The sequence below is a fragment of the Tauraco erythrolophus genome, chromosome 15 (assembly GCF_009769465.1).
Source record: "Tauraco erythrolophus isolate bTauEry1 chromosome 15, bTauEry1.pri, whole genome shotgun sequence".
NCBI classification, from domain to species: Eukaryota; Metazoa; Chordata; class Aves; order Musophagiformes; family Musophagidae; genus Tauraco; species Tauraco erythrolophus.
In genome coordinates this window covers 11,495,436-11,513,379 of record NC_141479.1, presented here as the reverse complement: position 1 = coordinate 11,513,379, position 17,944 = coordinate 11,495,436, and the positions used below count along the sequence as shown (strand labels likewise).

The 17,944-nt window shown below is 45.1% G+C and overlaps 1 protein-coding gene across 1 annotated transcript in view; it reads left to right on the top strand.

The window, feature by feature from the left end:
• SLC7A10 (solute carrier family 7 member 10) overlaps positions 1-17,944 on the top strand; it is a 41,622-nt gene that overhangs the window by 16,163 nt on the left and 7,515 nt on the right. Inside the window, exons 2-5 of the mRNA XM_086620683.1 lie at positions 10,048-10,252; positions 15,859-16,010; positions 16,577-16,702; positions 17,702-17,855. Of these exons, the coding sequence (XP_086476809.1) occupies positions 10,048-10,252; positions 15,859-16,010; positions 16,577-16,702; positions 17,702-17,855 (637 nt within the window). The remainder of the gene's footprint in view (positions 1-10,047; positions 10,253-15,858; positions 16,011-16,576; positions 16,703-17,701; positions 17,856-17,944) is intronic.

The window sequence follows — 17,944 nt, the reverse complement described above, 5'->3', positions numbered from 1 at the left end:
CTGTATTATAGTGCTCAGAAGGCAAATATCTTCTTCTAAATCTATGACAAGTTACAGAAAACACTTTTGTCAGTATTTTACAGAGCCTAATTTTTAAAAATCTTTAAAGTTGTGTGTACCATAATCAGATTATAAATTCTTAACCCGGTAAAATCCACTTGGAATGCTGGAATTACAGTTTATAATGATTGGTCATGTTCTTACTTGCCAGGAATTTTAACATAAATATTTGAACTGAAGTCAGATTTTAAGATCATTTAATTTCATTAAATACCAACCCCTGTAGACATGAAATTATCACTGTTATTTTTATAGCCATTTTTCAGTTTTTCTTTTGCAAGCATATTAGCAGAGGAGCCATAATTCATTTTCCATTGGTACAGTAGTTATATTTTTTGCTCACATATGAAATTAAATGGCTATTATTTTAAGGCCAAGTTCTGCAGATTCTTTTATTCTTCCTCCTTTCTTCATTAAGAGTTTTCTGAATGCCATTTAAAAGCAGAGAAGTTCAAGGCCATTACATTAAATATCTAAAACACTGCCACATAGCCTAAATTCATGCTTGACTAGAGGTTAAGAAAATGCACTTGGAGTGTTTGCTGGTTTTAATTCAGTGCAGCCCTGTGTCATAGTAATTTTTTAGGCCTGGATGTTTTGTTCTTTCAGAACTTCAACTTACCCTTTGTATTTTAAGGAGGGATGGAGACACACACACGCAGTCTTCTAAAAATCTCTTGTATTAAATGGAATAAACGCTGGAACAGGTTGCCCAGAGGAGTTGTGGATGCCCCATCCCTGGAGGTCTTCACAGCCAGGTTGGATGAGGCTTTGGGCAACCTGATCTAGTGGAAGGTGTTCCTGCCCACGGCAGGCGGGTTGGAACTAGATGATCTTCAAGGCCCCTTCCAACCCAAACCATTCTATGAAATGCTACAATTCTGTTAATAAACTGGAGAAGAGCAAGGCAAAGGCTGAGCAGCACCTTGTGCCTATCCATCCATCAAGCACCATGGCACAGCTTCGGTACTCGGCAGCCATCATGCTCTCGGCAGCGCCAGCGTGTGGGTCAGGGCAGAGCCTGAGGTCAGCCAGGGCGGAGAGCAGCAGGTTTATTTACTGGAAATAAATAGAGCCAGTGGAACTGCCTATACTGCCGCAAGATTTCTGATTAGCATCAAAATTATGAGCTACACATGTTCCTTCTTGGCTGATTTTGTAGGTGTGTCATGGCCCGAGTTCACAAACAGGCAGTGATAGTCAAAACGGGTCTCTAATGTCCTCAATTAGAAACGCTTAACTTCTGAAAGCCAATTAGTAACTGGCAATTAGCTGGAGTGGAGGCTGCTTAGTTTAGCAGTTTTCTGCTAAGTAAATGTATAAATAAATATCCACAACAATTTACATCATCATTATTGACATAATCCACCCCATGTAATTTGGATTTAAACAATTTGTAAAGCAGAACTCCTTTTGACTAAGTTTTGTTGTTGTTGTTGCTAATAATCTCAAATCTTTACAATATTTCATACTCAAAGATTTATTTATTTATTTATTAACTTCCAGGCAGGATGCAGAGCTTCAGCATTTGTTTGTAAAAGACCTATTTTAAGCAGTGACTGTCATCTTCTTGGTCTGAACAATGTCTACTTAGATATGGGAGTCCTGAGGGGATAGGTAGACTTTTAGTCGTTCTTCTATTCACAGCTATCAGTGAAAACTGTCTCTATGTACTGTTGAGGATACAGTATACCAAAAGAAAGCTGTAACTGAAACCAGGCTGGTCTCAAACATTTTCATTTTAAATAAAAATAACCTAATTTCCTACAGCTTCATAAAAAAAAAAAAAAAAGACAAATAATGGCTTACATTCCACACTGGCACTGAGAAAGGATACTGGAATTGCCCTTCATAGCTGAGATACCCAGAGACACACTCAGACCATCTGTTACAAGTGTGGCAACGAAAAACCCAATATGCAGCAGGGATATAATCCTCGATGATGCTGACTACTCTCTTCCTAAATCCCACTCTGATTCGGTGAACATGGGACGCACCTCCGCAATGATGCTGAAGGACACAGGACGCCCGGGTAACGCAGGCTTTCCCTCCGCCAGCGCTACCTGCCAGCGGCTGCCTTCCAGCATCGCATCTCCCTGCAGCATTACCTGCAGCGGGCCACCGCGCGCTGGGGGACCTGCCTGGAGCTTCAGCGTGCCATCTCCGAGCACAATAAACAGCACTCGATGAAAGCAGGAGCCTGGCAGGATCTATGCTCATGAACCATACACAGTTTTTCAGGAATGTTGCCTACTGTAATCCTTCACTGAACAACTAGTCACAAAGTGATTTGCCTGACTGCGGCCAAAAAAATAGGCGCAGCATTTCTTTGTTGTTAATGTTTCACTTCAGAGGGAAAAGAGCTGCTGAGACAAATTTCTAGTCCCTATTACAGACCCATTCAGAATTTCAAATGTGTAACATAGAACTTTAATGAAACGCACAAGCAGTAAAAAGGCATAAGTGATATTTTTCTTCTCTAACCACACAGGAAATTGCTTAGTTTATCAGAAATATGGTCTCTAAATACAATCAGTAAGGCCGTTCCTAAAGAACTGCTGAATACTTTGAACAGGCTGCAAGATCCACTGTTTTTACAGTCCGCGAGGATTGTGTGCTGCAGATAAATAAAAGATGCCCCAAGGACTCTGCGTGCTAAGTGAATAGGCAAAGTATTACCAGGTCCCTTTATTTTCCTCACAAGCACAGTGATATTAGTCTGTCACTTCAAAGTGCAGTTCTTGAAGTGTTCTAATGAGAATTCAGTTTTTGTTTAAAAAGTGAGTTTCAACTCCCATAGCTACATAGAAAAACATCAAAACCTGACCCCAAATGCACTCTCATAGTTCAAAAGCCAGAGGTGAACTGAAAACAATGGATTTTTCAGTAAAGCCCCATGCCCTAATTTCAGGTTTGTATCAGGGTTCCTGAATGGTTTAGATCTACACGAGGTGCTGACCTACAAGCGAAACAGCATGCTGTGTGTGAGAGAGACTGGTCTGGGAAACCCAGTGCCGTGTACAAAGTGCAGCTGGGAAAAGATTTGTTCGATATTAAAAAATAAAATTAAAAAGGCATAAATTCCTATATCATAGGATTTTTTCTTTATTGTCTGTATCTTACTGTCTCACCTTAGTCAGTTGCTGCAATATGCAGTCTTTCCCATATACAGCACATCATTTTATTGTCTTTTAGGTGTTTGTTGCATTACACACACACAGAGCAACTCGTGGTGTTATTCCACAAGACTCTCAGCTTTTGTTTTAAAAGTATGTTCTAAATCCTCATGAGTTTTTTTAGAAAATTGTTGAAATTTGAACCATGAAGCCTTAAAAAAAAATACAAAATACAGAAGGTAGGTAAAATAGCCTGAAATATACCACTTTTAAGATCTTATTCAGTGTCATGATTTTTTTTTTCCTTTCCCCCCACCCCGGACAATGGGAGTGATTTCCATATCCTAGAAAAATGGTAAAGGAGAAAAAGACACAAAAAAGAAAATGGAAAAAAAGAAGTGGCTGTGTCTTATCATCTCTCTGGTCAAGTAACACATCCAGCAGCACTGTGCAGCTGAGTGAGAGCACCCCAGGGGTGCAGGATGAGTGTGACTAGCAGTGTGGGAGCAGATCACCCAAGGTCCTGCTTGCTCTGGCAGTCCTGCCAGGGTCATCTTTTTCACACCAGTAAGCAGCTTTTGAGCAATTTTATGGGCCAATTTCTCTAAGTTAAGAACAAAAAGGCTTTTCTTTAACACCAAGGAGGCATAGCTGTGAAGTCTACCTTTCTCCTCGCCCCTATCACAGACCATGGTTATTGTGAATAAGCAAAAACATAAATAAATTCACAGAATCTGGCAAGTTCAAGGCTCTCCAATATCTTTTACAAAACACTCAACTGACTAGAGCAGAAAGAGGATTTCATTCCAGAGGTCAGTATTTTTGCAAGATGTCTCTTCAAGGCTCATTGGTACTACACAATACAGTGCTGGGTCGAGGACAGCTTCTGTCCTGCAGAAAACTGATACTTATTTAAGGTCAGGAATTTGGAAGGGCTGAGCAAGTGAGTTTTGGTGTGGGTTTTTTTCCTTTATTATTAGCAGAAACATTTTCACATCCCAAGGGACAAGGCTTGGGCCAGCACACGGAGACAAATTCAGGCTCATCATCCCGCTCTTCTCCCCCACAGCACACTTCACCTGCCCCATTTCACAGGGCTTCATCTTCTTCATTCTCCACTTTTGTGGCTGGCGTAACGCTTTGAGCATCTGTGGTGGGCTTGGGGCACACGGCACCACGAGCTCATAATTTAGCATTTTTAGATGAGGTGCAGTTTACTGCAATTACTTAGTACTGATTTGTTGGGATTGGTCACACAACTTCCAGTAAATGGCTCGTACCTCCCAGGCAGGGTTAAGGCTGTATTATTACCAACAAGAATTTTTTTTATATATATATATACATACATACACACACACTTCTAAACAGCCTATGCTATATTTATAAGATATGTCCGTGGTGTGAACATATAGGCAATTCAAGCTTCAGTTTCCTTTCGGTTCAAAGACGTAGTTTTGTAGCAAGAAACTCTAGTAGAGACCATGAAGGAGCAGAGAAAGTGGCTATTTTACAAGGAGGAATTGATTTTTTCCATCTATTCACATTTTAGAAGAAAAAATAAATGCAGTGAGTATCAGGAGTACCAGCACTAGTGAAGATGAAACAAATTACCCCTCACATAGTGAGCACAGTAACGAGAGTCTCCCTGGACTTCACAGCCTATTTCTTTTTGCTGTAGAGTTGCTCACCAAATTCCCCTCCAGTTCCTGCTGACCAAGGGTTGCTTTGAAACATCTATTTGTAGGTAAAGCATCTGCCTTACTGCTAAGTCTTCTGGCCTAAGAACTTCTGCTAAGGAACATGAGAAGCAGAATTTTCAGGAGGTCTCATGAGGCACTTTCTGACATCTCATTTTCTTGGATCATTTCAGCATCTTCACTATATGTATTTTTAAATGTGTCCTACGCTGAGTGAAGCAAGGTACTTCCCAGGCACATTTACCACATTCATGGCAGGTTTCCATAAGAACATTTTGTTGTCGGAAGGGGCGTAGCGCTTCCACTCCTGCTGATACGGCTTTTGCACATGTTGCAAGAGCAAAATAATAGGAAATCCATAATGAGTTGCAAAAGAATTTTGCCTTATCTTATATTCATTCATGAAGTACATCAGATTTTTTAAGTATGATTAACTACTTAATTTGACCAAAAAACGCTGTGAATGTTTTTATGAAAGTACCATCCAGAAGGCTTCCTGTTCCTTCTTGTCCTGCTCATTCAGGTAGCTGCATCCAGAAAGCATTACCCTTAATTTAAAAAAGGATTTTTTTTGTAGTAGTAGTACTAGTTATTTCCGCTCAATACAGACTTACACACAAGGAGGACTGCTTTGGCAGTCTTGCCATAACAGGAGGGCCTTGCACTAAGCCATGCTGTGGACGCTGCAGCAATTTGGGTTTGAGTCATAGCCCCAGTGCCGGTGCCACTCAGTTCCCAGCACCAAGGCAGCCAGGGACAAGCAATGCCCTTTCCTCGCAGCAGAAAACCCAAAGTGCAGAGAAATTTGGGGCTTTAACAAAGCCAAATGCAAGCATTTAGAAAAAAAAAAAACACACCATAGACTTTCTGTCTATGCATTGAGACTGCACTTTATCACCGCTATGCCAGACGGCTGCCGCCACCTTATCTCACACCGCACACGCTCAGCTCTCACCCCCTCGCCAGCGCGTGAGCTGCAGCGGCGCTGGGAGGTCCCCCCCATCAACCCTGCACAGCACAGGTCTGCAGAGACGCCACACTGCGACGTCACACACCAGCTTTAAAGTGTGCTAGATTTCTTGTCCGTTACTAGTTTGGGGGATGCCACGCTGCGTTTTGCTTTTATCCTTTCTCCATGTGCTGACACAATGACAAGGTGACAGCGCGGGGGTGGAAGCTCTCGCCCAGAGCTTGCTGAAGGATGGGTATTTGCATCTGCTGTTTGCTGCCAAAAATAGCAGCAAACCTGAGCTAAGGTGGCAGAGAGCTCTGAGCAGGAGGAGACAGCCTGAGAGGAGCCAGGGGACGCATTTATGGTCTATTCTGTCTTTGGGCGATTCCCGTTTGGCCAGTACTGGGCTTGCCACAAAGGAGTACTGTCCCATCCCAGAGCAATTAAAACCTACAGATCTATTGTGGTGAAAAGCGGTATGTCCAAGTTCAGCATGCTCCCCAAAACACCACTGGCTCCTCCCAAAATCACAGTGTTTTCAGGCGCGCTGATCTGTGAAAAATAGAGATACACAGCTATCTGTGCTGGCAGGTAGAGGACGTTTCTAAGGGTCCTGTGTAACTTAAGGCCTTCCTCCATATGCACAGGTATAACTTAGAACCGCAGCAGGGCCACAGAATTTGTCAAGACGGTTTCTAAACTCCTAAGGCAGGTATTTCTTTTTTCGGCTTAAATTCAAGATTTGTTAGTTCCTGAACAAGGCACAATCAATCTTCCAGAAAAGCTTGTTTGTTTTAAATATGTTGCAACGCTTCAGCTAGCGGAGAAACTATGACCAAAATGCCACATAAATTTTATCAAGTATTATGTATGTTTTAACAATACATTAACTCCTCATCTATCTCCCTGAAAGATTCACCACGCGCTTCCAGCCGTGTAGCTTCCCAGTAGGGAGACCCAGAACAAATCTATTAGCAATATCAATATATTGTGTGACTCATCGCATCAAAACCCATTCCTTCAGCACGAGCTGCCGTGATTAATGCCGTAGCAGTGGTTAGGGCTCCCAGTGCTAGTTCAGCTAAGGGATAGCTATATTTAATTTTACTGTTATTCTAGTGTGCTCTAGTTTTGATAACGTCTACATCCCTCATCTGTTTTTTTTTAAATGCATAGAAAGTGCTTCTGGTCCTGGTGGCTGTCCATCCCACCTGCACCAGGAGGTCATGGGTGGGAGATGCCTCGGTCTGCCCTTGGGGACTCCCTGCCATGGCCAAAGATCTCAACACCACCAAGATTTTCCTGAGCTCTGCCCTCCATCTCCTCCATCACTGTTTAAGCCATTTATATTTGACTTAATCTTATCTGTGCATCATGGAAATTATAAAAAGCAGCCCATGCACACAAAAACATATTCCTTAAAACTATTGTCCATGTATTTGCAGATTTATCTTCTCTTGGTTCAGCTCCTCACCAGAGTAACCCCAGTCTCTCACACCATATTTTACAGTCTTTGGACTGGGAGCTGCTGAGCCCGATCTGGCCACCAGCTCCAGCAGGGAAGAGCGTAGGCCAGCAGGGCTGACTGTCGCCTTTCTCTTGCAAATCTCCCCACTCCCCGCCCATCCTACTCCTTCCCATTTCTCCATACTCAAGCCTTGGTGCCAAAGGGGTGTTCCTGCACCTGGGCCCCTCATTGGGGTGGAGGGAGGGGACTCGCAACAGCTGTCCCTGTGCCAAAGGAGCATTTAACACAGCCTTCGAGTCAACCTGTAATCTGTTTCCTTGCACATGCAGCTCCTTCCCGAATGCAAACCCGCTCCTGCCCTGCATTTCGCCACTTTTTAAATGAGACCTGTCGAGATGGCCTCTGCCTTCGCCCAGCACTGCACCTGGCTGTGAAGGCAGGGGCCAGACGTAGCGGGAGGGTCTCCTGCATCACTGCTACAGAGGGACCCCATGGCTCGTGCTCCAAAAGCTGTCCTCTGTGCAGAGGGCTGAAGGGCAGGTGGAGCACTGTCCTGGAGCCAGAGCAGCCAGCTACCAAAGTCACTTGCTGAGCCCTTTAACAGTACACTAGCAAATCTTTTCTTTTTCTTTCAGGGACGATGTAAGATTTAATAATGTTGCTTTAAAGGCATTATCAAAGTTTTGGTAATATTCAGTGTATATCCTAACATGATAGCTGTGACTCTCAACTTTCATCTAAAAAGAAAATGAGTCTGGCCTGCCTGTGTCTGTGGAAGGACTCTTGCACAGGGGAACATGGCCACCAAACTTACAAAATAAAAGGAGTTGAAAAAAAAAAATTCAATGGCTTTTAAAATTGTTTTGCAACTTGCAGGGGTTCTGCATCAGTTTCTTTAATCTGTGCCAGTGTTTCCTTACTGCTGCCTTTGGCCAGCCTCACTTGAAGCCGCCGCACTGCAGACTGGGCTGCCCGGAGGCACTTGTAATCTGGTTGGGCTGTGCAGTGAAAAGCCAGCTTCACACCAGGCACGGCCCTCGTATGCCGCAGTGCCCTTTCACAGGCTGATGTGACAGCAAACAGAAAAGGCACAGCATGTGTCGACCACCCCACTCACAAACATACCTTTATTGCATTATAAATTACTGTATTTAGCCAGATTCTCTGGTTTGCCGTTGCAGTTCTAGACTAACACTTTAATACTCAGGGAATAGCTTCACCTGTGGAGAGACCCTCATGCCACAAGCAGCCCGTTGCTTCAAGAAACCCAAAACCAACCCAGCAGGATCCAACAGCAGCAGCAGTGCTGTTCTCACAGCCTCTCACCCTCCTGCTCTCACCAGGAAGCGGCCACCTGCTTATCAGTTGCCCAAGTTGTCTATTTTCTACCTTACTTTCGTTTCAAACCACAGAGAGAGTATCTGCTCCAACATGTGTGCCGCAAACACACAGCTATGCATGAGCACAACCAGGCCAGATCAGCTGGATGAGACGCACTTCCAGAAGCTGATTTAGAAAAACAAGGACAGAATTGAAGCCAAATGCAGCAAAATTTGGCATAACTGGATGTGTTTAGGGAGCTTGCTATACGTGGCAAGCTGAAAAGCATTTATAAAGCAGAGGGGAGGAAGAGAGCCTAGGTTTGATGACACACAGGTTCAGACACTGCTGAGAAGCTGGTTTAGATGACAATGTCTCATTGATGGCCAGTAGGCAGTATTTTGTTTTCGTGACTAACAGATAAGAAATGCTTTTGAACAGCATAGGCTGAAACTCAACTCCGTCAGTGAGGATTTTAATGCAAACTCATAAAGGAAGAAAGCACTCAGCAGAGTCCTGTGACAGCAGGGTCTTCACATTCTTTAGGGAAGAGTGCCATTTAGGCATTGCTCAAAAAATCCCAAGCCTGACAAAAAAAAAAAATACTCTCCTTCCAGACCCTGAGCAGCTATGAAACACCTCTTGCAGAGCAGTTCCCGCTGGCGTGGGAGAACAGGCATGGCCTGGCCCCGTGCAAACACAGAGCATCTGTGACATCCAGCACTTCCCTTCCACACACCCAGCACTACCTCGGCTCACCTGCTAATCAAACAAAATCAGCAAGACAAAGTCCATATTGTCTGATGTTTCAGTCACCCCACAATATCCTTTTAAAATCTGTGGGTGATGACTAAGCAGCACAGGTATCGCAAATGCAAAACGTTAATGGATTTCTAATATTTGAGACTTTGAGATTACTTTTTCAAGCAAAATCCTACATCTGCCCCAGTGGGGAGAGCCCCTCTTGGCTCCTGCCTTGTAGAGAATGCTACATGGGATTTTTGGGCTTCCCACCCCCCTGAAGATGGGCTTTATTTTGTTTAGATTCCTCTCAGGAGGAGATTAAAATCTTCATTACAAAGACACTTCCATCTCCTTTCAATAAAATGTTTGGGCATGGCAGGTGACAGCAGACAGCTGTGCAAGCCGTCGGAATTCGCGCTACACACACACTAGTTGCAAACGAAGATGCTCACCTGAGCCTTACCGTGCTTCAGCAGAGCTGAGCCGGCGCTCACCTTCCTTGATTGCTTTCCCCAGGGTGTAATCAGATAAAATACAATCAAGCAAAATGGGAAGAGAGAGTTTGAGGAGGAGGGTCCTTGGTCGAGTGGGTGGGGGCTGTGGGTTTGGGAGTTTTTATTAAAAAAAAAAGAAAGAAAAGTGTGTTTCTTGCTTTCTCGTGCCTCACTGCAAACCTTTTGTCCTTTCCAGGTAATATCATTGGTTCTGGGATCTTTATTTCACCAAAAGGAGTTTTGGAGCACACTGGCTCGGTGGGACTCGCTCTCATTATTTGGGTGCTTGGCGGCGGGGTGGCTGCCCTTGGCTCGCTGTGTTACGCTGAACTGGGAGTCACTATCCCCAAATCGGGAGGGGATTATTCCTATGTCACAGAGATTTTCGGTGGGTTAGCTGGGTAAGTACCTTATCTTTATCAAGTAATTTGAAAACACGTTCATATTAAGTATTTTGTGTGGAAAAGGCATCTGACTCAAAGAGACAGGGAACGTTTGTCAATAAAATGCTTTTGCAAAATCATTCCTCCTGTTCTCATTAGAAATACCAAATCGCCCCTACGCAGAGCTCCCGGTGCTGCCTTCCAAGGGAAGGCGATGGACACTCTCACTTCCCTCTCCAAATCAATAAAGTCCGTGACAGGAAAGAACAATACTACAAATGATGCTGTGTCCAAGTGCCATTCCCATGTGCCAGTCATGAATGATCAGCACCTTGTTTTGAGGAGTTCCGTACACGAGGGAAGCCAGGCTGGAGCTACATACCGTGACCCAAAGCTGCTTTGCAGCGCTGCTTCGCTTACTGCAACTGTACAAAATGAAAGTGTTGTAAATACAAGGCAGGGGGGAAAGCTAACACAGGGAATGATTTATCTTTCAAAATACCACGAATGGAGTAGCGTGGCTAAGGGAGGAAAGGACAAGTGAGAAGAAGTCATCATTTATATTTGACTGTATATTTTTTTTGCATATTCAACAAGAAAAATCAACTGCCAGCCTATACTCACAGCTCACTAGAGAGGCATCAAAACTTTCTGGCCAGCTCACTTATTTGCAAGTAAAGAGGCCATGCCACGTGTTGGCGGTTTATTTGTGAAAAATAAGGACCATAACTGCAAACTAGAGAAGGAGGAGGCAAAAAAGACAAGTATGTTCCTTCTCATTTGAGATGGAAAACAGGCTCCTAACAGTTGAGCTGGCTCAAAGCAGAGAGTTCCAGGCTGCAGCAGCAGCTCACTCTGTTTCCAGGCTTGTGATGCAACATGAAAAAAGCACAACTTCATCACCTGAAGGGAAGCAGTGCTCACAATCTTGCCTTGCAAAGAGACTTCACCTTTTCTCCAAAGAAAATAAACCATGCCAAAAGCATGACAGAGAGTTGCCTTAGTCAAGAAGCCTCCAGGTAGGTTTTGATGTAAAAAGGAGGGGGCTCAGTCATATTCTTCAGTAAAGCCAAGCTGGGATGGCACCTGCTGCACTTTGCTGAGCCACCACCTAAAACCTGCACCTTCAGGGAACTCTCACAAGCCCCTTCAGCTTTCTGTTTTGAAAGCCCATTCCCCCGCAATGCTCATGCACGGGGCTCTGAGCTGAAAGGGGCCCATCAGGAGCCTGTGCTGCAACCTCCCCTGGGGAAAACAAACACTCCCTTCTCCAAAACTTCAGCTTTCTACAGCAAAGGGTATCAAATTTAGCACACAAAGCTTTAGTGTATCTTTAGTCCAACCAAAGGATTTTCTGAGATTTCCTCCCAACAGCAAATCTAGATGGCCTGGTCTATTCACACAAAGCTGTTTATTCTAGGAGCACGTGCCAGACTCACCCAGACCCCAATATTCCTCTTGGCTTCAGTCATCTTGTCCCTGCCCTCCACATCCTCCCCATTTATTATGTTTTCCTGCATATCAATATAAGGAACAAAGAAGTACTGTTGATTGTGACAGCCACTACAGTACTAAACGCCCCAGTTTCTGTGCATGGCAGTATGTAAATAAAAATTTAAAAAAGGTAACACTGCTAGGTGTGATCTAAGAAGGTGAATGGAATAAAGAGAGAGGCAGGACAGGGGCATCTCCTGATCTAGCGGAAGCTCAAAGCTCTGGCTGCAGAGTAGCTGCTCTGCTCCGAGTCCAACTGAAGTACATTCAGTGGATGAAATGCCGCAGTGATGGCAAAACTCAGATGGAGGGTACCCTGCAGGAGGGACCCTCCCCAGCCGCTCCGGCCAGAGGGAAGGAAGAGGCAAAGGGGGGGCTCCTGCCTGGTACCAGAGAGCAGGCTTCCTGCTTTCATCTTCATTTAGCAATCATCTTTGTTTTAAACAGCATTTATGTTTGAGCACACTAACCACAGGGAACGTGTCACATCCCGTGGTGCCAGAGCCACCTGAGCACAGCTCATCTGTGTCCGTAGGGGTGTACATGTCTGTACAGATCATGAAAAGAACAATACCCAAAACAGTAAATAATAGGCCTTATATGTATCTATGCAGAAGAAAATTAATAAATTCAGCTTCATAAAAACCCACTAGTGCATTTCTGATAAATATAACTTCTGAATGCTCAGCAATAACACTGCAACTAATGTAGCTGTTTCACCAGCAGTGGCTAGTGACTGGACATCTGGTCCTTACTGAAAATCAGTAGTATTGAAGTCAGCAGAGAGCTCTACCCCAAAGCTTTGACAAGTGTCACTCCAAACTGCAAGTAAAATGTGCTTCAAATATACTTCTATGTTGCTATTGTTGTTGCTGCAAAACAAAGTTTCCAAAAGCAATAATTCTTTCAGCAATTTAGGATAGTATTAATAATGGTCAAACTAGTTCAGACTTCCCTAAACCAGTTTAGCTTTTCCCATGATCCGTACTATAACATCTATTTCAAACTGTTTTCTTTAGTTAACGATGCACAAGCAGGGTACACTCTAGTTTTCTATTTTCACAGGCTGCTTTGACTCCATGATATTTTGTATCTAAAGTGAGATCCTTTGAGGAGTACAGGCACATCCCAAACACACATTTGAAAACAGATTTCACTGGGTCCTCTAAAGTCTGTTAGGAATCCAGATCAATCTATGCCATTCATTTCTTTCCACAGAGGAGGATATCAGTATGCAGAGGTGTCTGCAAAAAATCCAGTTTTGGTCAGGGGAGGACTGGCACTTCCACATGAATGCCACACCTTCCCAAAAGCAGCATGTCCCACCACAAATTGTCACTTATTCCAGTGTATTTCTAAAGTGGAGAAAAACAATCTAATTAGAGACATTATCTAACACACATACACATGGATGGGAGGATAGCTGTTAACTTCAATGGACTTGGGATCAGACTCAACAACAAAAAACACAGCAGAGGCCATCCAGCTGGCAGCTATTGACACAGCCACTGGTTGCTCTGAATACAGGCAGGAGGTTGTTTTACCAGCCCTTTTGCCATCAGCACATGCAGGAGCTCAGGTTTGCCATGCAAACACCAATGCTAAGAAAAAAAAAAGGGGGGGGGGGGGGGGGGGGGGAATGACAAGAAAAGCTACATCTTTCTTTTTCTCTACATTCAGCTGTCTCGAGCCTGCTTCTAAAGGCCTGATCGCTTCTTAGTCAGAAATGAGAATGGATTTAACTTCTCAGGTTCTTGTAGTGCTGTAAATTACTGAGTAACTGTGAAAGCCTCTCAGACAGGGTTCAGCTCTGACACCCTCCATACCATAACTCAGCCCTCAGGGCAATAATTCCACCACTTCCCATTTGAAGAGCCAGGCAAAGTAACTCCAGGTATGCCACAATGAGATTTCCCTGCTTCAAGCTGGGCTTTGGGCTGGTAACGCTCCCTCTGGGCAGAAAGCTCACCTCCTGCCCTGCAGCTTCCACCTCCATCCATCAAACGGCACGCCCCACGATAGTGAGGACATCTGAACTCAGTTATGTCTGCAGGACATTTCAGCCCTGTGTCACTTAAATTAATTATAGCTGATCTGGAACAGTTGTTCTTTGCTAAGGAAATCATACTGTTAACTCTTCCTACACAATAGATGACAAAAGGTGGTGCTTTAAAGGTAAAGACTTCCTAGAAGACTCAGAACATTGGGTAATCATAGTGGGATTAATTCCCACTCACCAGCCACAGCAAATGCCGCCTTCCCATGAGCAATTTAACAGAAGAACAGCCATCCCCAGCCAGCCAGGCCTCCAGATCCTGATCCTGCCCCTGGCAGCTACCAACAGCATAGCCCGTGGCCAGCAGAGGAGCCCTGGCCCCAGCAACAGGATGCTCAGGGACATGGATGTGATCTGAGGGACCAGCCTGGAGATACTTTTCTCAGAACCAGGCTTTGGTTAAAACTTATCTGCAGAAAAGCCAAGATAAAAGTGGGCCTACATCTTAGGCAAGCCTCCTTCTTATTTTAAGGCCATCCCTCGTTTGAGCTTCCCATTTGACAGCACAACTTCCCCCTCTGCTAAAATTCTGCATTTACTTTAATTGGTGTTATCAGTTCTGCATGTATTTCAATTCAGCATGAAAGAAATTGACTGTCAGAAATCTATTGAATTATTCACATTCCCATTAAGCCAGATTCTACCCAAAACCAACTGTAATGCACTCTATATCACAGCATAGAAGCAAGAGCAAATTTTGCCTGAAATACTGTTTTCAGAGTCATTTTCCCCACTGAACATTTTAATCAGAGCACAGTTCTCTGCCTACATAAAGCACATGGGCTAAGATAAACATGCTGGGAAGAACTGGTGGCCTCTGCCCGTCAAACCCCATGGCCCCACAAGTTTTCAAAAAGAATAGTGCCGTTGTGGGAAGGTAACCAGCTCTTATGTCATGCCAGTTTACCAAATTAACTCTCTGGTAGTTAATAAGAAAAAGGAAGCAGAAGATTGCCCCATACTTCTCAGAAACAACAAGGCAAAGTAAAAGATGGGACTGAGAAACACTCACCACTGCAGCCAAGAAGCACCCAGCAAGGAGCACTGCCATACCTCAGCACCCCCTCCCTCCCAGTTATCAGCCTCAGGTGGGGCCTCTCAGCACTGCCAAATTTCAGGGGCTGGCAGCAGGCAGCATGCTGGAAGGGAGCAGCCTTTAAAAGAGCAACCCATGTCATCAAGAAATTACACTGCCTTATTTAGAAATGTCATTTCTGATCCTCGTTTGTGCTGGGCATCCCTGCACACTACATCTGTACATGTATCTGAACTAATTAATGCATGTATCTGTATTTACATATATCTGTGTGTATGTACCTGGCAAGAAGGATTTCACTTTCTTGCAATGACTATTTCTCATCACAGAAATGATAATACTTCAAATGTTTTGAAACACTAACCAGATCTACTGCTGCTTTTATAAGATAAGTATTTTTTCCTTTTCCCACAGTGGGAAAACCAAAATACCTCACACTTCATATCTGTAAGCGTACCTTGTTTGGTGCAATCACCTTCAGCTGCAGCTGAAGTCACACAACCAGGTGGGGGGATCCCAGATGGGCAACGACAGAACACTGGCACTACGCTGCCCCGGCTCAGGTCGTAGATGGGCCAACCTGGATGATGACAAGAAACCCCGCAGTGACTGATGGGGAGCCAGTAGCAGCCCCGAGAGTGCAGCTAGCCCGCAGCCAGGGGTCCTGCCGAAACCCTTCAGAGATGCCTTCAATGCAGAGACTGGTGTCTGCTGTGGTAACGCATCAGCCTGGGAGAAACAGAGATGCTTTGACATACAGAGCTAAATGAAAGCGTGCCCACCGGGCATAGCCTTCACTCTTCCATATGACCCTAAGCTGTTCTTTGCTTTAAAACATTTAAAGTCCAGATTGTGCTGGGAACGTAGGAAAAGGGATGAGGAGAGACACAAGCAGGTGACTGTTAGGTGTGACCAGGATAAAGGCACTTGGTTCCGATGCCTCGGGAGCTGTCCTGAAGCACTGCCCAGCTGAGCACACATCACCTCCCTCAGCACACCCCCAGTGCTGCTTTCTTGTGCTTTTTCTTGTCTTTTCAGGTTTCTGCTGCTGTGGAGCGCGGTGCTTATCATGTACCCGACCAGTCTGGCTGTCATTGCACTGACCTTCTCAAACTATGTCCTGCAGCCCGTCTTCCCTAACTGTATCCCCCCCTATAATGCCTCCAGGATCCTCTCCATGGTGTGTTTACGTGAGTATTTGCCTCTCGCACACACTCAAAGCTTGCCTTGGTTTTACCTGGCACCATTCAAGGGGCACAACCCAAAAGGCAAGCGGGGAGCTCCCAGGACAGGCACCATGGCTGGGGCGGGATATTCAGTCCCTTCCCACTCGCCCACAGCAGGCACAGTGGGCTGGAGCGGGGCACGACAGCACCCGAATCCCTGCCAGTTCCGAGGAAAGTGGCAGCAGGTGAGATCGTGGGATGGGGCAGTGCTGTGCTCCATGCAGAGCCATGGGCGCCTGGCATGGGTGACCCACCAGCACAGGTTACCCACCACCATTTAAGCCCTAGTTACTAGAGCCGGGGGAGCCCGAGCAGCAGTGCCCGATGAGGGAAGGCTGCTGGCTGCCAGGGATGCCCCTGGAGCTGTGAGTCTCCCAGGGAAAGGCAACACTCCACCTCACCCTCGCTCCTGGCCATGCCAGAGCTCCCTGAAGGAACGTACGTGTCAGTCTGTGGTTTTCAATGCTTTGACTGTGTGTTCTTAAATAAACATAACTTCATTTCACTGAATCCAGTCTTTTGCTCTCCAGTCCTCCTGACCTGGGTGAACAGCTCCAGCGTGCGATGGGCAACGCGCATTCAGGATATATTTACAGCAGGAAAACTCTTAGCCCTGGCCCTTATCATTATTGTGGGCTTCATACAGATCTTTAAAGGTACTCTGTGAGACAGCTCTAACACGGGTATGGTACTGTTGATACACTCCATTCTTCCCACTTACTGCACTGTTTTCTCCTTACAAACGGACCCGAAGGAGTGCTGGGATTATCCGAGCTGCAGGGCTGTGTGCCCACACAGCCGGGGAAAGGATGGCGCAACAGAGAAATCAGCTGTATCCCCTTAAACAAGTCCCTTTCCAGCCCGCCTTGACGGTTTTGATAGAACAAAGGAGGGCAGCTGAGGATGTTTCGGAATAGTTACTGAAATTTTTAATCTGTCGTATGTTCCTTATATTTGAAGTGCTCTGGGTGTAAAATGAATAAGCGATGCCTTACCCAGGGCAGGAAGAACACCTGCTTCATTTTGGGTACTAGCCCAATTTCCTACAACAAGTCACTTAAAAGACAAAAATAGTCAAAAAAAAAAAAAGTGACGCTGATTCACCGACTTAATGGAAAGCAGAACACACAAAAGGCTCACGATGTTTTTATCGAGTATGGGATGAGTCATACAAAGGAAGACAAAATACAACATTTACAGAGAGCAGAAAACTTGTTTTCTCAGTGGTAATAGCCCCACAATCTTGACAAATCTTCCAGCCCCACAGACTTTTTTTTTTTTTTTTCAGTATTTCTGCTAAACATCACCACAGTCTTGTAAAAGAACAGATAGGAATTTGCCCTGCCAAGGAGCCATCCTAAGACAAGGCAGGCTGGCAAAGGGTCCCATGAGTGACGGGGGTGACGCCATCACCATGGCACAGCTGGCAGTGAGGGGTGTCCATGTGCACAGCCCCGGCTGCTGCCCCGGGACACCGTCCTGCAGAAAGCACTGCAAGTGCCCTGCCAGCCCACAGTGGCATGAAGAGCATGAGGTCCCGCATCCAATAAGGAATGAAGAATAAAACCAAAGAATAAAAAGCAAAAGTTTACCTATTTTCTGTTGTCTCAGGTAGGTAGGGGTGGCTTAACCTCTCGCTTGCACTCTCTGTGCAGGACACTACGAAGAGCTGACACCAAGCAACGCTTTCAATTTTTGGATGACTCCATCCGTGGGGCATTTGGCATTAGCTTTTCTTCAAGGGTCATTTGCGTTCAGTGGCTGGAACTTCTTGAACTATGTAACAGAAGAACTGGTTGATCCCCGCAGGCAAGTATCCGTTTCCCTGCCATCTGCATTTTCTTGAAGTGCTGAGATATTGGAGCCATCTGGTAACGTTATTCATTTAACAAGCTGCA